The sequence below is a fragment of the Eublepharis macularius genome, chromosome 2 (genome assembly GCF_028583425.1).
Source record: "Eublepharis macularius isolate TG4126 chromosome 2, MPM_Emac_v1.0, whole genome shotgun sequence".
NCBI classification, from domain to species: Eukaryota; Metazoa; Chordata; class Lepidosauria; order Squamata; family Eublepharidae; genus Eublepharis; species Eublepharis macularius.
The window spans coordinates 5,416,004-5,440,754 of NC_072791.1; the positions used below are offsets into that span (position 1 = coordinate 5,416,004).

General features: G+C 47.2%; 1 protein-coding gene across 1 annotated transcript in view; it reads left to right on the forward strand.

The window, feature by feature from the left end:
• The window catches only part of SOS2 (SOS Ras/Rho guanine nucleotide exchange factor 2), a 64,399-nt gene extending 43,555 nt beyond the window's left edge, over positions 1-20,844 (forward strand). The window contains exons 16-23 of the mRNA XM_054971777.1: positions 3,930-4,092; positions 5,001-5,118; positions 6,414-6,586; positions 7,416-7,532; positions 13,321-13,582; positions 15,685-15,729; positions 16,181-16,290; positions 18,912-20,844. Of these exons, the coding sequence (XP_054827752.1) occupies positions 3,930-4,092; positions 5,001-5,118; positions 6,414-6,586; positions 7,416-7,532; positions 13,321-13,582; positions 15,685-15,729; positions 16,181-16,290; positions 18,912-19,412 (1,489 nt within the window). The 3' untranslated portion in view covers positions 19,413-20,844. The remainder of the gene's footprint in view (positions 1-3,929; positions 4,093-5,000; positions 5,119-6,413; positions 6,587-7,415; positions 7,533-13,320; positions 13,583-15,684; positions 15,730-16,180; positions 16,291-18,911) is intronic.
• The last annotated feature ends 3,907 nt before the right edge of the window (positions 20,845-24,751 follow it).

A 24,751-nucleotide genomic window follows, 5' to 3' on the forward strand; every position in this document is an offset into this window, starting at 1 on the left:
GCTCCCCTTTGGCCTGTCCACTGCCCCACGAGTGTTCACTAAATGTGTGGCCCCTGTGGTTTCCTTCCTACGGGAAGAAGGCTGTACCATCTTTCCGTACCTCGATGACTGGCTCATCGTGGCTGAATCGGAGTCTAGGCTGGTGCAGGACATTGGCTTGGTACTTAGCACTTGCCAACGCCTGGGGCTCCTGGTGAACTTGGAGAAATCCAAACTGGTGCCCAACTGCAAGGTGTCCTACATTGGTGCACTGTTAGACTCTGTGGAGGGTAAGGCCCTGCTCCCCTTGGAGAGGGCTCGGTCCCTAAGGGGTCTAGTGTCCATGTTTAAAAGGAACCGATTCCAGTCTGTGCGCACTATCCAGTGCTTACTAGGGCATATGGCAGCGGCCACCTCTGTGGTGCCTTTCGCTAGGCTGCGTATGCGCCCTCTCCAGAACTGGTTTGTGCGGAGGTACGATGCTCTGCTGCACCCTCCGTCCCTCAAATTCTCTATCCCGAGGGTCATCCTCTCCTCCTTGGACTGGTGGCTGTCTGATGACAACTTGTTTAGAGGGACCCCTTTTGGGTATCAACACCATGACATCACGGTTACCACTGATGCCTCTCTGTTGGGATGGGGGGCTTTCTGTGGTGATGTGTCTGTGCAAGATGTCTGGTCTGACAGGGAAAAGACCCTCCATATCAATGTGCTTGAACTAAGGGCCATTCGTTTCGCACTTGTGTCTCTTACAGCACTGCTGAGAAATCGTCAGGTGTTGGTGCAGACGGACAACACGACTGCCATGTACTACGTGAATCAGCAGGGGGGCACAGTGTCCATGGCCCTGTGCCGGGAAGCCACACTCACTTGGCAGTGGGCTATCAAGAACGGCGTGTCGCTCCGTGCTATACACGTGGCTGGGTCAGACAATGCCCGGGCAGATGCCCTCAGCAGGGTCCCTTTACTGGACCACGAGTGGGAACTGAACGTAGAGTGCGTTGGGCCGATCTTCCAGATGTGGGGTCATCCAGTGATAGACGTGTTCGCCACTGCGGCGACCACCAAGGCCCACACGTTCTGTTCCAGGGCAGGGAGCGACCCCCTCTCTATTGGGGATGCCTTCCAGTTTACGTGGACGCAGGGCTTGCACTACATGTTTCCTCCGTTCCCCTTGATTCCCAGGGTCCTGTGCAAAATAGAGGAGGACGGGACGGACTGCATCCTAGTGGCCCCCTTCTGGCCGCGGCAGGTTTGGTTCCCGAAGCTCCTGCGGATGTCCCAACGGACATATGTGAGTCTGCCCCCTCGGCAAGACCTTCTCCTAAACGGGAGCCTGGTCCACCACGATCCCAGGAAGCTGCACCTAACAGCTTGGCGGATCGTTCCTCCCCTGTAGGCTTTACTGACGAGGTACAGAGGGTCCTCCTGAATGCCCGTCGGCCATCCACTAGGCGCGCTTATGCGGCCAAGTGGCGCAGGTTTGAGCTCTGGGCACTTGCCAGAGGAGTGGTGCCTGACAGCAGTCCCTTGGGGGTTGTATTCGAGTATTTGTGCCACTTGCGTGGCCTGGGCTTGAAGGTGTCCTCCCTCAAGGTACACTTGGCAGCGATATCAGCTGCTCACGCCCGAGTTGAGGGTGCTACGGTGTTTTCTCAACCACAATCCCGCCAGTTCCTTAAGGGCATGTACAATCTTTACCCACCTGTGTCGGCGCCAGTGCCTCAGTGGTCGCTGTCCTTGGTGCTCTCACGTCTCATGTTGCCTCCATTTGAACCTATGGCTACATGCCCCTTGGATATGCTATCCTACAAGGTAGCATTCTTGGTGGCCGTCACATCGGCCAGAAGGGTCAGTGAGCTGTCTGCACTGCGGTCTGACCCTCCCTTTCTTGTGTTTCATCCCAACAAGGTGGTCCTGCGTCCCTGCCTCGGGTTCCTGCCCAAGGTGGTGTCCGCCTTCCACCTCTCGCAGGATATCTCACTGCCTGCATTCTTTCCTCAACCTTCCTCTAAGGGGGAAAAGGCCCTCCATTCCCTAGACTTGAAGAGGGCCCTAGCCTATTACCTGGATAGGACAAAGGAATTCCGCACCTGTCCTCACCTGTTTGTATGTTTTGGGGCCAAGGACAAGGGTAACAGGGCTTCCTCACAGACCCTGTCTAGGTGGATTGTGACGGCCATTAGCAAGGCCTATTCCCTGGCAGGGGTGGCTTGCCCGCTTCATGTCAGAGCCCACTCCACGCGGTCCCAAGCATCCTCTTCGGCACTCCTCAGGGGGGTGCCCCTGGTTAACATTTGTAAAGCAGCCACTTGGTCCTCTGCAGACACCTTTGTCAGGCATTACGCCGTTGATGTCAATGCGGAGCAGGATGTATCTGTGGCCAGGGCTGTCTTACACTCCCTTTTTTCCTAAGGGAGTTTAGGAATGACTTTCTTGGCGTACCTGCTGGGTACCCTTGAGTGAAAGTGTGTATATATGTACCTGGGGGTGTGTATATATGTATATATTGAGTATTTATGTGTCCTTACACAGTATTTTTACATAGATGTATATATGCATATCTATTTATTGTTGTTCTTGTTTGTTCAATAAAATTGTGTTGGACTTCACCCCCGCCTTCCTTATTGTGTGAAGCTTGGTACACTCCCATGTGTGGAGGCACAGAAGAACGAAGATGAAAACAGGGTTAACATACCTGTAACTTATGTTCATCGAGTTCTTCTGTGCTGACACACAACCCTCCCTCCTACCCCGCTGTGAACTCCAATGCACAATAATGTGTTGGCTGTAACGGAAATTGGTGTTTTTAAGGTGTTATGGCTGAAGTGTGTTGGTCAAGCGGCGGCAAGGGAGAACTGAGGGAAGGGGCCGTTGGTCGCTGGAGGATCACGTGACCGTTTGGGCGGGAAAACGGTCGCTGAGGCGCGCGACAAACGGCCCCTTCGGAGCCATGGAAGCTCTAGAAAATTCTCCGGCGGCTGGCCTGCGCCTGCGCAGTCCCCCATGTGTGTCAGCACAGAAGAACTCGATGAACATAAGTTACAGGTATGTTAACCCTGTTTTATTTTTCTTGTCCCTGTCAGCAGAAATATTTGTATGCTAAATGTTTTATGCGCAAAAGTAGGAAGACCCATGATCTGTAGGGCTAGCCATCCATATTTGTAAAAAAATCCTAAGACATAAAAGGCAAACCATGTTGCCGATGACGCACTTCTTATCTGCGTAGGTGCAGTTTACGAGGATAAGAAGTGAGTCGGGGCAAAACGGTTTGCCTCTTCGCTGCCTCCATGGCCTGCAGGAAAGCCTGATGCCGCTCAGGGGAAGGCCAGTGAAGGGAAGGCCAGGCAAGGCAGCCTGTCCCTCTGCAGGCCGGCACCGTGGTTGGAAGCCTAGGCAAGGCGGGCCCGTCCCTCTGGGTCCAAATGGGTCCAATTCGGTCTCAGTCAGGCTGAGCAGCATGACGAGCCCTGGAGTACTCCTGTGTTCTGCAGTGGGCCAATTTCAGCCCATCAGGCCCGTTTGGGATCGAAACCTGCCTGCTGTGGAGCGCAGGAGCACTCCTGGGCCCGACATACTGCCCCGGCAGCATTCCTGCGCTCCATTTTCTCTTGCTAGTATAATATAAATGGTGCAGGTGCTTCCTTCAGGATTGCAGTTGTAGTCTTCATTTGTGTTCTAGTTAATTTCTTTGCTGCTAAAAGCTGGGAGACCCAGACTATATCAGTCAGAATAGAGCAGCATGGAATCAGGGAGACCCGAGTTCAAGTCCACACTCAACCACGAGGTGGCTTTGGGCAAGTTGCTCGCTGTCACTTTTTCAAGGGTGGTTGTAAGGATCAAAGTTCCCGTACACAACTCTGGGAGAAGGGACGGATACAAATTAGAAAAATAAAGTCAACATTATCATTTTCCAAAAGTCAGTGGCTTCTGTCTCTCTTCTGATTAAGGTGTATCGTGGACACTGAGAATTTTGAAGAGCGAGTGGCTGTGTTGAGCCGAATTATAGAGATCTTGCAAGTTTTCCAAGACCTGAATAATTTTAACGGAGTGTTGGAGATAGTCAGTGCAATCAATTCTTCCTCTGTGTATAGGTTGGAGCACACCCTTGAGGTACGTCTTGGCAGCGGTGTTAAGTGTATGCATATGTAACCAGCTGTTTTAAAGCTAAAGCTGTCCCCATCTAATGGCAATTGAGAAATAGAGAGCGAGAGAGCACATACAGTTCTGTTTTTGGAGGGGAGTGCTTTGCAAAAATGAAGGGGATGGTTTCATGTGGCTAGCTGGGTTGGCCTGCAGTAGAATGGCAAGATTTGAGTGAAGTGACACCTTGAAAAGGAGGCACCACCATCAGAGATCTCCGTTCCAACTTGTATCTGAAGAAGGGAGCTTTGACTCTCGAAAGATTATACCTTGAAACCCTTTTTGGCCTTTCAGGTGTCTCTGGACTCTAATCTTCCTGGTCCAAGGGAAAACATGGCCCTTTCTGATTATTTGGAGATCTGCCAACCTGATTCTTGGTTTATAATCATTTTATTGTCAGTGTCTTGTATTACAAACTTCTAAACTGTGTTATGCTTTGCCAAGGGTTGTGATCCCTCATTTTCTTTTCATGAAAAGTAGCTTTGGCAGGCCTTAGGGGTTAAAAAGAACATTTGGTTAACAATCAAATAGGCAGAGTGGAAATTGGAAGAAAGGAAATAATTTATAGTAGTCCCATGTAAAGTGTATTTTGAAGTCAAGGATAATCAATGTGTGGTAGTAGGGATCTAACAATAATCACTGTGGAAATTTCACAGCATTCTGGCTAAAGAGAAACATATATGTATTTGAATTTATGATTCTTTTGAGATTCCTGCAAAGCATATCCTGTTATATTGTTTTATCAAATGTCCCAATTATCGATCTTATTAACTTGCACTGTGTAATCCACTGAGTCTCAGTGCGAAAGGTGGGATATAAATAACATAAATAAATATCCTGCAAGATAGACATGCATAATTTCCTCTTTGTTAAATCAGGCATTACAGGAGAGAAAAAAGAAAATTTTGGATGAAGCTGTGGAGTTGAGTAAAGATCACTTTAAAAAATACCTTGCTAAGCTGAAGGCAATCAACCCGCCCTGTGTGCCTTTCTTTGGTAAGTTTCACCCCAGAGGAAGGAACCGTTTGTGTCATTCCTTTTAAACCGTAAAAGTTCCTGTGAAGCTTTCTGCGCTACTGTTTGTGGTGAATGTGCTGAATAATTTTCTTTCTTTCTTGGATTTGTAATATATGCAAAAAATGAATTGGCAGCTGTAATATGGCCATTATATGTATACTTGGGCCGCCTGTTGGATAATCAGGGGGCGGCGGATGGCTTCTACCTCTTTCAGCTGGTGAGCCAGCTGCATCCTGCCCGGAGTAAAAAAGATCTTGCCACAGCGGTGCATGTCCTGATTACATCTAGAGTAGATTACTGCAATGCACTGTGCGTGGGGCTGCCCTTGAAAGTGCCTGGAAGCTGCCGTTGGGTACAGAATGCTGTTTGGAGTGGGTCAGAGGACTATACCACTCCAGTCTTGTTCCTTCTGTGTTGGCTCCCAGATTGCTTCAAGGCCCAGTTCCAAGTGCTGTTGTTGGACCTTTGAGGCCTATACAGCTGGGGACCAGTGTTCCTTAAGGACCACATACCGAACTATTACCATCATCTTTGGGGACCCTGCTTCAGGGGCCCTCATTATCTGAGGCTAGACTGGTGGCTGCCTGAGAAGAGCCTTTCTTGTTTGTGGTGCCAAAACTTTAGAACTCCCTCCCTGAGGAGATTTGTCTGTCCCCTTCTATTATTATTTTCTGCCAATGGGGGAAGACATTTTTGTTATGTTTGGTGTTCCCTTACCCTGTTTCCTGTTTGTTAACTACCTGTGTGTGTGAGTGCGCGCGCGCGCGCGCGCGCGCGCACGCGTGTGTACATACATATACACATACAGTGTGTGTACATACACACACACACACATACAACTTTAGTTTTTAAAATTGACTTTTAATGTCTTTTTAATTTTTTACTGCCTTATGGGCCCCATTTGGAGAGATAAAATCTGGAGATTTCAGATGTTTGCCAAAATATTTTTAGCATACAGTTCCATACTTCCTTTAATTTTCTCTCCACAATTATAGAAAATTGCCAAATATTGCAGTTTTATGCAAATGTCCTCCCTAATTAAAAAAAAGAGTCATGTCACCACAAAAGCCGAAACCAAATCAGTGATTTGATACAGGCTCTCCATTTTATGTTTCTCTTAAAAGTTCATCTTTTTTCTTGTTGATAATCTGAATACAACGGACAAACAAACTTGAGCAAGACTGGAGAGGGACAGAACTTTCCTTTATGTGGGCAAAAAAACAAAATGACATGAAAATGGCAAGTCTAAACTCATTTTCCTCCCCTCCAACTAGGAATATACTTAACTAATATTCTACATACAGAAGAAGGGAATCCCGACTTCCTTAAAAGACAAGGGAAAGGATTAATCAACTTCAGTAAGAGGAGAAAAGTGGCTGAGATCACAGGAGAAATCCAGCAGTATCAAAACCAGCCTTACTGTTTACGGGTTGAACCAGATATACGGGTAATTAGCGAGACTTAGTGATCCATATGCACTCCAAGTTCTGTGCTGTATGCAGAAGAAGGTGAACACTGATATTTTGCTGCTCTGCTGAGACTATGATGGCAGTCAGAAATGTGAAGCTGAGGCTTATTCCAAGCAGTATTTGCTGAAGGCCTTAATGAGTGAACTGAACATGGAGTTGTTCCACTTGCGTTCTGGGGAAGCCCAGTCAAGAACAGCAGCCAGTTTTGGTGGACATCATTTTGCTTCTTGAAATAATTCGTGAATTGGATGAATGGGTCTCCCGAGCTGGCTCCCAGACCCTTGGCAAGAGCCCACATCACCTCCGAGCTTTAATGCCTGACCTCTGCAGTCACAATGGCCCCCAGGCGTCTTTTGCTGTTCTGATACCACTGAGAAAATGTCAGGTGTTCTCAGCAAGTCTCACGATATACACCAGAGCCTCAGATAATTCTGTAGAGTATACAATAATTGCAAGTAGCCATCTTGGTCCAAAAGTGCGGATAGATTAAAGTTTTTGAAAGTCATAATGTAGACTTAATGGCTCAGGCTATGCTAGGTGACAGAAAGATTGTGAGTTGCACCAGTTTACGGGCATGAATTGCTGTTGTTTTCTGTCTAACCATGCAAAGCAGCTGGCCTGTCACGGTTAAGGGAAAGAGAGGGGTTCTTACACACAGTCTTTTGCTTGCCGGAGGCAACCGGGCAGGTTTTGAGGTTTAAATTTTAATAAGGCAAGCTTGTAGAGCTGTTTCTGATGACTGAAATGTCCATGTTGATAAAAGAAATATTACGCAGATGTGACTGAAAATTATTCTTGTTTTTTCAGAGGTTCTTTGAAAATCTCAACCCTATGGGAAGTGTCCCAGAAAAAGAGTTTATGGACTATTTGTTCAACAAATCACACGAGATTGAGCCTCGCAACTGCAAGCAGCCCCCTAGATATGTAAGATTCTTGGCATGTATAAATTAGTTCTTTTTTCAAAGTAAATGCTTTCAGTCTGTACAGAAATTTGGGGTGAGTTTCTTGTAAGCAAAAGCTGGCTGCCTGGAGTAAGTGCGTTTTCATTTTCTTTCTCGGCATCGAGAGTACATTGTAGATGCTTCCTGCATTCTGTAAAGGCAAGAGGAGAAGCTGAGGTAGCCCTACAGCTGTCCCTGGAAAGATCATTGCAGGGTCCAAGAAAGAGAGATGGGTCTCAGTAAAGGAATTAGAGGGAAAATGAAGAGAAGGGGTTAGGGTGTGTGTGTGTTTTAATATCCAAGGCTGGCTGACTTCAAGATTAGATCACTCCACAGTCTAGAGATTGTTCACCAGTGCAATTAAAATTCTCTCCATTCCTTGTCCAGTCCTGAAGCCAGACTGGAATGGGTTACCGGTAGATGAGTCATCCAGAAAGCCCTACAGTTGTTCTGCAACCACTTTTTATATAACCTTATTCAAGCTTCTCTATGACCTTAGGCTCTAATTTAATTTTGTCAGTCACTACGATATTGTACATTGCCTCAGCTGTAGGAATAAACTTTGCTATTCACTTTGACCTTTTCCTGAAAAAAACAATACGACACCTGATTGGGGCCTGACTGGACAACTCTGACAACGTTGCTTTGCCTCAGCTGGTTCTGGCCAGGTATACAGTCCTACACAGGGCTTTTTGCTGGGAAAAGAGGTGGTGGAACTCAGTGGGTTGCCCTCGGAGGAAATGGTCACATGGCTGGTGGCCCCGCCCCCTGATCTCTAGACAGAGGGGAGTTGAGATTGCCCTCCACAGAGGGCAATCTCAACTCCCCTCTGTCTGGAGATCAGGGGGCGGGGCCACCAGCCATGTGACCATTTTCAAGAGGTTCCGGAACTCCGTTCCCCCGCGTTCCCCCTGAAAAAAAGCCCTGGTCCTACATCAGCCCTGAATGGAAGGGAAGGAACGGGGTAGCAGTTGTCTTCCTAGATTCTCTCTCCTTTTGTTGATTCCCAGTACAGCCTTTCCAAGTACAGTCCTGAAGAAGGGAGCTTTGATTCTCGAAAGCTTACACCCTGAAAATCTTAAAAGCTTACACCCAGAATCTCTGATTCTGCTGCTTTCCAGTACAGACATTCATTGCACCTTCCTTGTGTTGGGCACCAGCTGACCGTCGGATATCCTGGTGGAAGTGGTCTCTAACACAGTGTTGGAGGCCACCAGACAGTTGATCCTGGGTGGGGCAGGGATCAATATCCATGCAGAGGCTGTTTTGTTGGGATTGACTAAAGACTTGGTGGCCACCGTGTCTGTAATGGGCCTGACACATGAAAAAGTTCACACGGAGATTTAATTTGCTGCACAGAGTTGGGTTCTGGTGATCTAACTGAGTACTCGGATGTCTACCCTGTGCTGTGGTTGGGTTGTTCTCTGTTGAAAGCTTGGTAGAGGATGACACCTCTGCAAGGGTGGCGGACCACTTAAGGTTAGTCCACTCCCAGAGGATGGAAGCCCCCCTGGCTTCCAGGGAGCACGGGGGATCTGGAGAGCCTAAATGATGCCTCTCTGAAAGCCTTGGTGGGAACCTGGCTGTAGACGGGGTCCGCCAGGCGGCAGATAGAGTCGCTTGCTGTTGTCCTCTCCTGCCCTCTAACAGGATTCCAGTTCTCTAGTTTACAGGAATGCGGGCAGACACCTAGTGTGTCGTCGCTAGTGGAAAAGTCTGACAGAGCGTGCTATAGAATCCATTGTAAAGCCTGTGAAGCGGCAGTGATGGAGGTAAAGAAGTCTTACTTTACCACCACCCTTGCGTTGGCTGAATCCAGCACAGTTTTTTAGATGAATTAGGCCATTGACAATTCCTGGGAATGAGTCTCTAAATGTTAGTGATTTGGCACTGAGCGGTGATATTACTGCACAGTTCTTGGCGGACAAAATTCCTTGGCGCCTCTCCAACCAATTCCGCCAATTTAATTGTTGTATATACAGTAGACGTATCTGTAGCACTGTGTAATCACAGTTGTTTGGATCCGTTCAGTGTGGTTTTCCTGATCGATGCTGACGAGGTCCTGGGCAACGCAAAGGCCACTACTTGTCATTGAGATCCATGTCTTTCTTGGCTCATCAAATCTTACAGGGGAGCATTTAGTCCTTTAATTTGGAGAATTATCAAAGCCTCTTTGTTGACAGGGATTTTCTCTGAAACTGCTGAAAGAGGCAGTTTCTGGACTGTTATTAAAGACTGCATATTGGAAAGCAGGTCCTAGCTAATCACAGATCTGTTTCAAACCTTCCCCGTTGGGGAAGATTATTGAACAGGGGTAGGGCGACTCCAGAAATAGTTGGCCGCCACATCTGCCCTTGTCCCTTTTCCGTCTGGCTTCAGCCCTGGATTTGGGATGGAAACGGCTTTGGTGGGGCAGATGGACCATCTCTGTCTTCTGCTGTTGTCATTAGACCTTTCAGCAACCCTTAATACAGTGGGCCAAGCTGTCCTGCTTAGGTACCTTGAAAGTGAGGTGGGCGGAGCAGCCTTGCAGCGATTCTGGCCATGCAGCACCCTGCTGCATCAGCTTGGTGGTTCATCTATTCTAGTGGCTTGTGTCACAGAGTGGCCAACCAGCCGCCCTGGAGCTGGGGGGCCAAGAAATAGGACATAGGGGCCAAGGCCTCCCCCAGATGTTTCCTCCTAGTGCTGTTATTCAGAAGTTTTTGAACACATGTACCTGCCTTACACTGAACTGGGACCATTGGACTGTCAGGGTCAGTACTGACAGTCCTCTACGCAAAAGAATAAATGGACACAAATCTGACATTAGAAATGGAAACGTCCAGAAACCAGTGGGAGAACACTTCAATGTACCAGGACATTCCATCAAAGACTTAAAGGTCACTGTAGTTCAACAGAAACCTTTCAAAAACAGAATCCAATGGGAAGCTGCTGAATTGGAATTCATATGTAAATTTGACTCAGGCTGGGATTGAATAGAGACTGTGAATGGTTATCTCATTATCAGAAGTAACTGACTTCTTTAACAGAAGCAAACTGATCTCCATATCAGAAGCTACTGTTTGCATCTACTCCTCCCTCCCCTCTCCACCTATATATCTGACCAGTTTCTTCTTACCCTCCCTGCATCTGACGAAGAGAACTGTGATTCTCGAAAGCTTATGCTACAATAAAGTTGGTTAGTCTTAAAGGTGCTACTGGACTCTCTTTGATTTTGCTACTACAGACTAACACGGCTAACTCCTCTGGATCTAGGGTCAGTACCGTCTACTCCGACTGGCAGTGGCTCTCCAGCTTGTCATGCAGAAGTCTCTCATATCTGGTTCTTTCAACTGGAGATGCCGGGGATTGAACCTGGGACCTTCTGCACGCCAAGTCCTTCCTTTTGTTCATCCTGATTCTGTTCCCCATCAACTTCATTAGGTGTCCATGAGTTCTAGGCTCCTTTGCATTAGATCACTTACAATGGGTGGCCGTGGGAGCTGCAGAATTAGGCTCATGGGACCTGGTGTGGGTTATTTTCCATGTTATTTAATATCTAGGAAAGGGTTATTAATGCTGGTGGCACCCAGCTTAGTATCACTTAAAGTAAGCTGCTGGCTACTCCCTTCTTAGCCTTGGGACGGTGTTTGAATTTGATGGTCAAAGGGGGAATAAACTGAAGTTGAAGCCAGGCAAGAGGGAAGCGAGGCTAACTGGAAAGGCTGCTGCATGCAAGGGATTTGTTCCCCCTGTCATTAATGAAAGTCATTTTTTGCTGAAAGACTCCATTTCGGAGTGTCGTTGGATCCCGGTCTGATGGAGAGGCAGGTGGTTGTGGTAACAAGACATGACATTTTTTTCAACTGCATGTAGTTAAGAAACTGGCTCGCTTGTGGTTCCGTAACCTCAGTGCTGGATTACTGTAACACATTCTGCATGGGGCTGCCCTTGAAGATAATGCAAAAACTTCCGCTAGTGCAAAATGCAGTGGCCTATGTCTTATGAGGGAGTCTGCTGATGGAACCGTATCACTCCTATTTCAAGGTCACTTTACTAGTTTCCTGTTGGCTTCCAGACCAATTCAAGATGCTGCTGCTTACTTATAAAGCCCTTCATGACCTGAGACCCCCGTACTTGAGGGAACGCCTGTCTTTGCATGTTCTCATACGGCGACTTAGCTCCTCTCAGCAAGGTCTGCTTTCTGTGCCCCCTTTCTCTGGGGAGTGTTTTTCAACTGTGTGGTCTTGGGCCTTCTGAGCTGCTGTACTATATATGTGGGACAACCTCCCCAAAGAAGGTTAAGAAGGCTCATTGCCTCCTCTCTTTACAGCAAAGCTGTAAAACGGAGGTCTTTCAGAGAGTTGGGGGGGACAGTTTCAGAGTTTGGGCCAAACAAGTGTTCTCCGGTTATTTTGTAGGGGGGGGGGGGTTGCTGTTTGTTTTAAAGTTTTTGCCGTTTATTTAAATCTGTTTTTAATGTATAATAGTTATTATCTTCCTGGGTTCTCTTTAATTGTTGATTTTATGTCGAACTGTTGTTTTATATTGTATTGTGTTTTTATAATTGTTGTACCTCGCCCTGAGCCCGCTTGCGGGAAGGGCGAGTTAGAAATGTAATTAACAACAACAAAAACAATAATAATAATTTTTTGAGAGAAGCGTGAACTTATAAATATTATAAATGAATAAATATATAAATGGCAGGTTCAATACCGGTCTGTAGCCGGCCAGGATCTTTGGAGAAGGCGTCTTTAATGGCAGACGTATCGCTGTCTCCTGTAATGCCCTTGGGAAAACACCTGTGCCTAATGAGGAATTAATGCTTTTCATGAGTGGCTCCCTCTCCCTCTCCTGGCAAGCCGTTATTCGCCAGGGAGGACAAGGAACCAGGCTGCAGGTGATGTGGCCGTCACGCCTTGTTAACATCCACCAGGGGAACGGGCACCATCCCCCCAAAAAAGAAAAAGATCAGATGGCTTCAGACGCCTTTGCTACCTGTATTATTCCCAAATTAGCATCCAAGTCAGATTGGATTGAAGAGATTTTGTCAGCAATAATCGAGCAAGAGTGTCATAGGCAATCCACTTTAAGGGTCGCAAAATGCCAAATTATGTTAACTGAACCAAATGTGCTTAGCTGTCATCACCGCCACCGCATAGGTTTTCGGCTCTGTAATTGTCAGCTTCAGCAGAAATCTTTCACCAGTGATTTTCTAGCGATCCTCCCATCCAGCGCCACCATAAACCGTGGGGCTGGGTTCCTCCCAGAGGAGAGGGCACCAAGGGGCAGTCCTGTCTATGTTGCCTCTGACCACGTATTGTGTGGTGTTACAAGGGTATCAACAGAACTGCTGTTTGGAATCCAACAGGCTCCATTATTGTCTCTGTTCATCTGAAGTTCAGAACATTTGCGTTTCAAAAGCAAAATGGGAATTCTTCACCTTGCTTCAGTTGCCAAAGAATATTTCAAATGCAGCTTGTAAATATGGTTTGGTGGTAAATGAATATTTTGTTTTTTAAGCAAAAAAAACCCCTCGGTGACATTTTGCATTGTGAAAAATTTACTTCCCGTGAACACACATGAAGCTGTCTTCTACTGGATCAGACCCTTGGTCTGTCAAGGTCAATATTGTCTACTTTGGCAGTGTCACCTTCTACTTGATTGTTTTATCAGGAGATGCCGGGGATTGAACCTGGGACCGTCTGCATGCAAAGCAAATACATTTCCTGGGGGGCCCAACACAAAGCAAAATAGCCCAATGAAATGGTGCTTCATTCTCTCTGCAGCCTAGGAAGACAACATATTCTCTGAAGTCTCCTGGAATAAGGCCCAATACAGGAAGGCACAGCTCCACCTCTGGCACGCAGCGGGGCCACCCAATGCCTCTGGAAAAGGAGCCATATAAGATCAGTTTCAGTAGGATTACGGAAACCGAACAGGAGTCTGCAGCATCGGCACCAACCTCGCCGAGCATCCCCTCCCCTCCGCCAGCTTCTGCGTCATCAGAACTCAGTGTGTTCCTAGACATCGATCTGAACAGTTCTTACGGTGTGTATCCTGAATAGTTATCCTTTGCAGTTATCCAGCTATGCTGATAGTAGAGCTGTTTGTATCTTTTGCACCTGTGAGTTCGCTGCTCAGTTACAGAATCTGAAATCCGGTGGGGAGGGGAATAATAATAACAACTACACGTAGAACCATTCTTCTAGACTGATTATTGCCCTGCTCAGAGTGGTGAACAAAGTCAGTGTTGTTGTTGTCCCCACAATACAGCTGGGAAGCTGGGGCTGAGAGGAGAGGCTCACCCAAGGCCACCTGCTGAGCTCATGGCAGTGGTGGGATTCGAGCCAACAGGGTGCTGCTTTGCAGCCCAACCACTTAACCACTATGCTGCAGCAGCTCCGTTGCACGTTGGGTGGGATCAGGTTACCTTGTTCTTCCTTTTGGAAAGTCTGATAGATGGCTTGACATATTTTGAACGTTTACTGTTTTGTTACTTCCTTTTAGAATTAGTAGTCCTGATTATTTTGAATTGGCTGGTTTTAATTCGTGGGGGGGGGGGACAGAAATGCAAAGTAAATAAAAATAAATTAGCTCAATCTGACCTTGATGCTTCTGCCAATAACTCCAGGGTAGCTTGCCTACCATATCTTTCCTTCCTTACTTGAGTTACATTTATATTTTGTCCTTATGTGGAGCTTAGAGTTGGAATATTTACAGCCCTGCCTCAGATTAGCTTTAAAAGACTCCTCCTGACTTCAGTTTCCATCAGGCCCTTTACCTTTTCTCACTGTGTTTTTTCTTATACTCCGAATCCTGCTTGCTCGTTTGCTTTCGTCATTAGCTCTGTTCTTTGTAAGCCTGAAAAACCTTCATCACATACGTTTTCCCCCTCTGAGTTTTCCTTTTTGTTCGTGTTCTTTAGTGCCTCATATCAGTCCTGTCTCTTGGAAGCATCTTAAAACGTCTTTCTTCTCTTGTTTTCTCTCCTTAATCTTTATGCTCTAGCATTGTTACAGCTTCTAAAGAGTCTTTTCTTTTCCCCTTCCTCCTCTTTCCTTGTGTTTTATAGATGGCGGGCCGTGCCTGTCTTTTATTATATGGTGCTTAGTGTACTTAGGAGCTTTATGAGTTATAAAGAATAATGGGTTAAGAACTATTGGGATGTACCCTACCACTTCATTAATTCAGCCGCCCTGAGCCCATTCGTGGGGAGGGCAGGATAGAAGCCAAATAAAATAAATTAATTAATGCTGGAGCCTTCTTCTGGCCCAAAGAAAATGCCAACAGAGGAAAATGCCTCCACTAGAGGAATGGTAGAATGCAGTTCACTGTCTTACCCCTGGCCAAGCAAAGTCCAAGTCTGAGCCTGTCTTTAAAATTTAGATAATTTGGGGCACATCCTATTGATCCCTTAAAGAACAAATTAGTTTAAGGGCAGTAGTTAGTCTTTGTTAAATCTTACGAGAAATTTGGTAATTAATTAGAGACTTTTTAAGGCAAGAACAAGGTTCGAGTCCAGTAGTACCTTAAAGGCTGGCAGGATTTCCGGAGTCAGAGCTCCCTAGTTAGTCTGTAAGGTGCTGCTGGACCCAAATATTGCTCCCTTTGTCATGTTTCTGATGAAGGGGCTTTTACCCTGGAAATCTCATTGATCTTTAAGAGGCTATTGGACTTGAATCTTGCTCTGATCCTGCACGCTGACACGGCTACTCACCTGAAACTTTTAAAGACAAGTTAGGTCAGGTAGTTAACGGTGACGGTCTGCAGTACAACAGCAGGATTTGAGTCCAGGGGCACCTAAGAGACCAACAGGATTTCCAGACAAGTATCCAAAGAATGGAGCTGTGACTCTCAAAAGCGTACATCCTGAAAATCTTGCTGGTCTCTGAGGTGCCCCTGGACTCGGATCCTGCTGTTTTAAAGGCAAATGTCTCTCAGGACAGATTGGCTGGGTGAAGTGCGCTACGTGGAGTTGAGGTGGTGGAGAGATGGGTCTCTAACAAAGATTGGTCAACAGCTTGACAACCAGGGTTCACTGACTCTTTTTATTTTTTAAAAAAAAACTGTTTTGAGTGTTAATAAATACTTTGGTAGAGAGACTAATATTGTGCTCTGTGCAAACAGTCTTTCTTTCCTTCACTTTGCAGGTAGTAACAACAGCATCTTTGCACCGGTTCTCTTGCCACAGTCAAGTGAGTAGCCCCGCCGCTCCTGCCAAAATCTAGACTCTTTGCATGCTAATGAGGGGACGCGATGCCATCAAAGGAAACTGCTGGCATGCCTTTCGGGGGGGGGGGGGGGCAGCGATAAACAAGGATAAACTGAAAAGCATGGATCTGTTTTCTTTGAGATTAGCTTCAGTCCTCAACCCCCAGTAAATACTAATTTCTGTGCCGTGGAATTGACCCCAGGTGAACAAGAATGGGTGTATGCCTGGAAGGCTACCCAGATGTGCACAGATCTGCTGAACTGTACTTCGTATTAGAAATACTGAAGTCAGAGAGAGGCCCTCTTAAAAGGGCTGTTTAAGGTTTAATGCATTGAAGTCATGTAGCCAGGTGATGAAGAACGGCAGTCATTAAACAAGTCCCCCCGTCTTGTTATGCTGTCAACAAAGTACTTTCTCTTTTTTCCTTCCATCAGAGTCATTTTTCAGTTCATGTGGGAGTTTGCACAAATTAAGTGAGGAGCCCCTGGTTCCTCCTCCACTTCCTCCCCGTAAGAAGTTTGATCAGGATTCTTCTGCTTCAAAGGTATGTCCTCTGCATGAGAGAACCATCTCAGGAGACCTGTTTGTATGAATGGAGTGAAAGGAGAAGGGGACACAAGGTTGTGTACTGGGTGACTCAGATATAGGCATGCTCTTAAGAAGCCTTGAGCATCTAGTAAAGAGTCCAGTAGCACCTTTAAGACTAACCAACTTTATTGTACTGGACTCTTTACTACTTTGCTACTACAGACTAACTCGGCTAACTCCTCTGGATCTTAAGCTTATAGCTTTCCTATATCAAATCATTTAACTCTTGGCAAGAGGTACACCAGAAATAACATTTTAAGTTCATTACTGGGTATTGTACACAAGTAATACTATTACAGAATCTCTGCTTCCATTTTAAGCATTTATTCATAAAACATGATTATTCATCATTCTGAATATTGGCTTAATGAATTGAAAATCAGACCATCTATTATAACTACATAGATCATTAAAAGAGAGCGATTACATGACTCCAAAAGGGTATCTTACCCTGACCAGGATAGCCCAGGTGAGCCTGATCTCGTCAGATCTCAGAAGCTAAGCAGGGTTGGCCTTGGTTAGTTGTTGGATGGGAGACCTCCAGCGAAGACCAAGGTTGCAGAGGCAGGCAATGGCAAAACCACTTCTGTTAGTCTCTTGCCATGAAAACCACACCAGGGGTTGCCATAAGTCAGCTATGACTTGAGGGCACTCTCCACAACCACCGAAAGGGTATCTTCCCCAAAGAGAAGGAGGTCACGGGCGAGGAGCCCCTTCTAAGCAGCAGCTCCAGATCAGTTCAGCTTCTCATATTTGTAGGGTTTTAGAACCGTCTCCTAACAATAGCTGTCTGTCCCACTTCAAAGGGCACACGTTCTTGGCTAACTCACTACCGTATCACTTCAGACACCACACTAGGTTATCCACAATTGAAACATTTTCTTACAGTATATAAAAACGGTTAGTTCATTCTTGGCAACATTTTTCTTAACGAAGTCTCGGGAAAATTAATGAGTACAAGTTTCTCACACCTAGCAGTATCTTTTGGCCCTCCACCAGTACCTATCCTTGAATCATATCTTCAGCTTCTGTGAAGTTAAACATGCTTGTCGTTCTCAGACACACTCTGCACCTGTGCCTCAACAGATTGTATATATATCGATGGGGGTTAGACGGGTCGTCTAATCTACACAAGGCCACACAACTGTTACTCCTCTATTTTGTGCCCTTCTCCAAGGTTGTTCTGTTCTAGGCCGCTAAACTCCCCTTGTGGCACGCTTAGCCATGGGGCCAGGCTGGCCCTGTTTCTGTGTGCAAAGACGTCTTCTGTGATTTTCTTGGTCATATCTAGCAACTGTTCTCCCCAGCTATACCTGTAACAGCTGCATGAGGCTTCGCTTTCCCCAGGGTCTCCACCAGCCTCTCTCGTCCTCCACCAGCCTTCTCTCAGCAAACTGGGTTTGCTTGTCCTACTGGGAGATTTGAGCTGTTTTCTGTCACTTTCATTTTGATATAAGAGGGTAGCGAGCGTGTGGCTGATGGGCTGTCATTCAAGCTCCCAGTCGACACAAGTGAAGTGAACCATTTGGCTTTCTGTTTGAAGAAGCAAACGTATAGAGCAGGCTGCACGACTCAGACGGCGAAGCGGCTCCAGAGTGAAGCTGCCATACACTGAGTCGGACAGCCCCTTGGTCCTTCAAGGTCCGTCTCGAATCTCAAACCAGAAGCGGCTCCCCAGGGTCTTTGGCGTGACCAACCACCTGATCCTTTTAGCTGGAGGTGCTGGGGATTGAACCTGGGACCTTCAGCATGCCGAGCAGATTCGTTTCCACCGAGCCACAGCCCCTCACCACAGTTGCTCTTGATTGCAGCTAAGTGGGCTATACCCGGCTCTGTCCCTGCAGACCTTGATTGCAGCCACTTACAGCTGCTTTGAATAGAAGAAAAAAGGGGGGAGGGCGGAAAAAGTCCTGCAGCTGAGCATCACCTGTCACTCAGCCACAGTCTCTCGTTGGACGTGCTCACTGCAAACAGGGCAATTTGAAACGCAACTCTCTGCATCTTTGCTCACAAGTAAGTTCCACTTTCCTCAATAGACCTTACTCTCAGCCACGGATATGAGAATTGGGAGAGGGCGTGTGCGATTGAGTTGTTATAACCGTTGACTTAGATAGTTTGTGACTAAAACGTAGGCCTTCCCTCTGCGCTGCCACCCCAATCCAAATTCAGCCTCTGGGCCTGGGAACAAGCTTTTAAAATACCTTGCAGGTCGCTGATCATCTGGGGCAGAGGCGTCTTAAAGGGAAGCGCCACCGTGCCTGTGGGCAGCCTCTGTTCCCCAGGAGCTGACCCAAGGCACCCTGATCACCTAGGACAGCACTGAAAGGTCCTCTCCCCCCACCATAGCAGTGACTGTTTGGGGTCAGGGTCTCCCAGTACAGCAGGCTAAACACGAACGTGCTGCCTGTTTGCTGAGCCCTCCCAGGTGGGAGGCTGGGAGTGGCTTTGGACGGCACGGCTTGCTTCTTGCAGCCACACGTTGTGGAGTAAGTAGGTGTGGAAAGATGGATCGTAGGCTTCTTGCATGACAGAGAACCTTGTGAGACATTCTGGAAGATTTTTCTGTCTGTATTTCAGGGTGGTTCCAAATCTGATGACGATCCTCCTGCCATCCCACCCAGGCAGCCCCCTCCTCCCAAGATACAGCCACGAGTCCCAGCTTACACCGGTCTGTTAGAACAGCCACTGCAGAGTCCTCCACCACCACCTCCCAGAGACCCTCTTCCCGAGACCCCCCCTCCCGTACCTCTTCGTCCTCCAGAGCACTTTGTGAACCTTGCATTCAACCTCCAGCCACCGCCCGTGGGGCGCTTCCACAGAGATCCGGACCGGCTCCGTGAAGCCAGCACGTGCCCGAACTCCCCAAGCACTCCTCCAAGCACCCCGTCGCCTCGAATACCCCGTCGCTGGTGCATGCCCAGCCCGAGTCCCAACCACCTGGCCGCTCCCCCAGTCCCACCACGCCAGAATTCCAGTCCTCAGCTACCAAAACTGCCACCAAAGACTTACAAGAGGGAACTCTCCCACCCTCCTTTGCACAGACACTCTTCGCTGGAGAATGCGGAAACGCCTCAATGACCTTGGCCACAGTAGTCATTGACACTGGAATGTTAGCTGTAAAGTTCCAATTTTCTTCTTAATTTATTCCAAGAAGGCAGTGGATTTCAGTACTTTGGCGAGTGCCGCAGAGACCCGGAGTGGTGCTGATCGAGACTGATGCTTGGAAATTGGAACAGCCAGAACCAGTCCACCTCCTCACCTTCGTAATCAGTCCAGCCGCTTCATCCTCAGGGGATCAGCAGCACTGCCTTCTCTTCATCCCTTCAGTGCCCACAGTTTTGCCAGTACAAAGAGCATCGATTTTGCACTGTAAACGACACACTACGTGAATTTTAAACTGACATCCGTTTATTGCACTGAGCCAGAATGGTTCGCTGGTGGGATTCCCCCACACACACAATTGGAGCACGAGCGGCCTTTTCTACATGTGTGTTTTTTTTTCCCCAAGGGCAAAATTCACTGGAAACCTAGGCAGGCTTCACTGAAAGGAGTGGGCGCTCTGCTGTACTTACATGCAGCTCCAGTCTTTCAAGAGAGCTTCTTCAAAAGGGGTTCCAGTGGATTGTGCCTAGAATGGGTGGAATTTCCACCCAAGCATGAAGACATAGTATATCATGTTACTGGTTTTCCAAGACCTCTTTGCCCTACTTGCCTTTAAAAAACCGTTGCATAAATGTACGAGGCTTGTGAAAGACGTGACTGCTCTTCTCAGATGTTCGTCAATACCGTGTCTTAATTTGCATTGATTTTGCTGCTGAAGAGAATGAGAAAGGAAAGACAATAGTTATCCTTCAGAGTATATCATGAGGCTTCTGGTTATGTAGGCAAAATGGAAGTGAGGACCGTGCCTAACCCAGTTATCAAAGAGTATTTAGCATGCATTACCTTCAGTTGTGCCTTTCTTTCATTTGGGCAGGCAGAGGTGTCTTAAGCTAAAAAGTTGCCTGCTGTTTTTGCGAACAAAGCTAGCGCTTCATATTATGTACAGTTGTTTATAGTGTATATTTACAGATTAATAACCTGTATACATTTCTGTGACTGGAGGCCTATTCTGCAGTCTTAGTTCTGAGCGCCCTTCACAGTTGTGAGCATTTTCCTATCCATAGGAGAAAATTTTTGCCTTCTAGACAGACTTTAATGGACTTTTTTAACGATTTCACTTCAATTTCATTATGGGGTCCCTTTTGGAAAACTGGTGATGTTTTAAGCCAGCAAGCACCAAACAGCTTTATTTCGTGTTTTTGAAATGGAAAAGGCAAGGGAGACGTTCTCTTGCCAGCAGTACAACAACTCAGCGCTCTTCAGTTGAAGCCGGCACAGAAAACGTGTCTGGTCCAAGTACTGTAGTATCCAGGAGCCTTTTTCTTGACTGGTCTGTGGCCATTTACTGTGCTTTGTATCAGAGTTCTTAACCAGATTAATAAATCAACCCGGTCTTAATTTTTAAGAATGCGTGATGTAGTTACACTTTTCTTGCAAAATGTATTAGAGAGGGCACACAGCATATTGGCTGGTTCAGGCCAGACAGGCCACGACATTTTGGCTTCCAAGGCAGAAAATATAACAGTCTTGAAGAGACATATATATATAATATTTAACTTATAATATTTAACCTGCCGGAATCAGGCATGGAGAAGGTGGCAAGGACCCCCCCCCCTTCACCCAGTTGGGATCAGGAGTAGAGCAGGTGGCAATGCCCACACACCCCTTCACTGGGCCAGGATCAGGTGTGGAGTAGGCGGCAATCTGCCCCCCTTTACCCGGTTGCAATCAAGCGCAGAGAAGGAGGCAATGCCCACCCCCCTTCACCTGGCTGGGATCAGGCGTGGAGCAGAAGGCAATGCCAGCCTCCTGCCTTCACCCAGCTGAGGTCAGGTGTGGAGAAGGTAGCAATGCCCGCCACCTGCCTTCACCCACCTGGGATCTGGAGCAGAGCAGGTGGCAGTGCCTGTGCCCCACCATCACCCAGCTAGCATCAGGAGTGGAACAGGTGGCAATGCCTGCCCCCCACCTTCACCGGGCTGGGATCAGGCGTGGAGCAGGTGGCACTGCCTGCCTGACGCCTTCATCCAGCAGGGATCAGGAATGGAGGAAGTGGCAATGCCCACCCCCCATTCACCCAGCTGGCATCATTCACAGAGGAGGAGGCAATGCCCGCCTGCCCACCCTCCCCTTTCTAGAGCTCGTATTTTTTCCCCACAATGGGCTTTTTTGCTAGCGCTACAATAAAGTTGATTAGTCTTAAAGGTACTACTGGACTCTGCTGTTTTCTCCAGGAGCACTGTTCTCTGCAGCACAGAGATCAGTTTGTAACTCCAGGAAGACACCAGACACCACCTGTAAATCAGCAACCCTACTCCCCACCCATTCCCACCCCCACAAGTAGCTGTTTTAAGAAAAACAAGTTGGGGGCTCCTATACAGAACCCCTTGTGCAGGTGTAGCGTGGGCCTGTGTATCCTTCAGGTACTGAGAAAGGCCTGCTAAGCTGGCGTCCCAAGGTACCAGGAGCTGGAAACGGAGCACCTGAGGTCCCTAGAGTCGCACTTTACATGCAGGTGGTGACAGCCGCAAGGCCTGGTTTAAATTTAGAATTGACGGCACAGCCTCGTGCTGCAGCGGAGGGAAGTGGGCTGCTATTTTGCAGTTTCCTCATAAACTTTCCATGTGAATTTTTGTGCAAGCTCCTTAACCCCTCCTGTGTTAAAAGGAGTGAACTTTCCTGTACCAAACATCGGTGGCTTCGTTCGTTGAGAAAGGGGGCTCCGGACCCAGAACAGAACCCTCTTTCCAGTGGACCCGCTTGCAGCATCTGGTGGGCTGCATCCACCATTATGGGGGGAAAGTAGCGTGGCGTAGCCCGATCTCGTCAGATCTCAGAAGCAAAGCAGGACTGGTACTTCGATGGGGACCACCAAGGAAGACTCTGTAGAGGAGGGTCATGGCAAACCACCTCTGCTCCTCACTTCCCTTGAAAGCCCCTTGCAGGGTCGCCATAAGTCAGCCACAACTCACAACTTGTGCATCCAGCAGTGTGACGCTGGACAACTCCTGCTCCTCACCTTGAAAGCCCCTTGCAGGGTCGCCATAAGTCAGCCACAACTCACAACTTGTGCATCCAGCAGTGTGACGCTGGACAACTCCTGCTCCTCGCTTGCCTTGAAAGCTCCTTGCTTGGGTTGCCGTAACTTGGTTGCAAGTTGATCCAACGTACGTATCCAGCAGTATGGCTCTGGACTTCCTCACCACGCAGAACATGCTCTTGGGCACGATGTTTTATGAAGGTATGTATGTCCTACATGCAGAATCCAAGAAAGAGGTGTTGACATGGGCAAGAATGAAGAATGAGAGCAAGTCCAATTCCTAACACCCAACAAGTGTTGCTCTTTCCCTTGTGTGTGAAACTCTAGATACTTTTTTTACAATAGTTTGATTAAAATTTGGTGTGGGCCAAACAGGGGCTTCAATGGCATGGAAGATATAGCGAGAGACAGGATTTCATTAGGCAGGAGAGACACTCTGTAGCAGAGTGCCAGCTCAGTGTGCCGATACCCAGCATTCCCACTTAGCGGCTCTCAGGGAACAGGCGATGAGAAATACCTTCCTCTGCCTGAGATCCTGGGTGCTGCTGGAAGATGGATGGACTAATGGGCTGACTCAGTCTGAGGTGGCAACATACGTTCACAAGATACCAGGCCTGGCCTGAGCATCTGGGGGGCTCTAGGCTAGGACAGCCAAGCCACCCCATCCCTTGAGGCAGGAGATGGTACACACACACACACCTATGCCACAAGGAGATGGCACCTGGGTTCCACCCCCCCCCAACACACACACACACACACACCAGGCTGCAGCAAGAAGTCCCCTTGAACCCTAGCAGAGGGGAGACAGGTACCTACACTCCTCATGCCCCACTGGTGGGGCACAATGATGCCTGCCCTCTTTCCTTTCTACCATCACAGTCAGGCCCAGTGGAGGGAACGAGGAAGTGGGCTGGGCCAGGCCAGGCCAGGCCCTGCGCTGGGTCTGATGAGCCCAATCTAGGGAAGGAGGAAACAGGCTCCCTGCCTTCTGCCCATCGGTCTGTCCGCTTGCCCCTCCCTCCCTCTATGCCTTTCTCACAGCGAAGCAAGGTGGCTTGCACAGGGCAAGTCAGTAAGAACAACTGATAGGGCAGCCAATGAACAAATACAACAGGGTATGTGTTGCAGAAATTTGCGACCAGCGTAAATCAGAAAAACTGAGATGAAACGTTGAAACAAAGCGGAAGTAATTGACATCTTTAAGAATGCGGAAGCTACTCAATAGGAGCATATCTGCATCAACAGACAGACCCTGTCCCTATCAAAGCCATTTCTCCGAGCCAATTCTTACAGCATAGCCCTATTACCTGGAATAAAAAAACCTTAGGAAAGCTCCAATTCCCCGTGCTTTCTGCAAACTCTGCAATTCCACAATTTAATTACTCATTGAGTAAAAACGTACTTATTTTTGTCCATCCGAAATCTAATGCTCATCAGTTTCATTGGGTGTCCTTAAGACCTTATATACACTGGACCTCTTTTATCCATTTTCCATTTTAAGGTGGCTCAATGTGCCCATTCGCATCTAACGTAAGAAAATAAAATCAGGCAAGAGAGTTTGGCTTCGTTTGTGGGATACTTTGGTCCTCAAACCTTTTGTTGATGTAGGACCTGTTTCTAAACTTTCTGATTTTTGAGACCCCCTTGCCAAGTAACTTTTTTTAAAAAACAAAAGTCTATTGATTACGTACACAATACAAGTAAAAATAAGCGTAGTGCAGTTAGAAAAAGCCATAGATAGGAATCATAGCTAAATGTGGACAAGTTTGAAATAAATAGCTAATTGCAAGGAATAAACATGAATAACAAAAGCAAAGCTTGTGCAATAACTTATATAGTTATTAGAGATTGAAAGAGCTTTGAATTAGGTTGTAGGTTATACTTATCTAAATAGTAAAAAAAAAAGAAACCATTTCTCTAAAAAGTTTGTTTCGTTTGGGAGATGTTCAGATTGATATATTTTATCATGTATTTTCTCTAAGATAAAATGGTCCCAAATTTTTGCATTTACGCAATTCCCCTTTCTCCAGAATTTCCCCACATATCCAAAAAAATTAATTCTGGAGAAGGGGGAATTGCATAACCTGTTCCCTCTTTAATTATGGCTAAGATATCCTTCCAAAATGTGTCAAGTAAGTGGCGTTTCCACTAACAGTGGGCAAAGGAGCCTGCCTCTCCACAACCTTTCCAGCACAGTGGCGACAGTTCCGATGAGATATGTGATCACTTCAGAGGCGTCATATACCGCCTGTTCACTAATTTAAACATTTGTAAT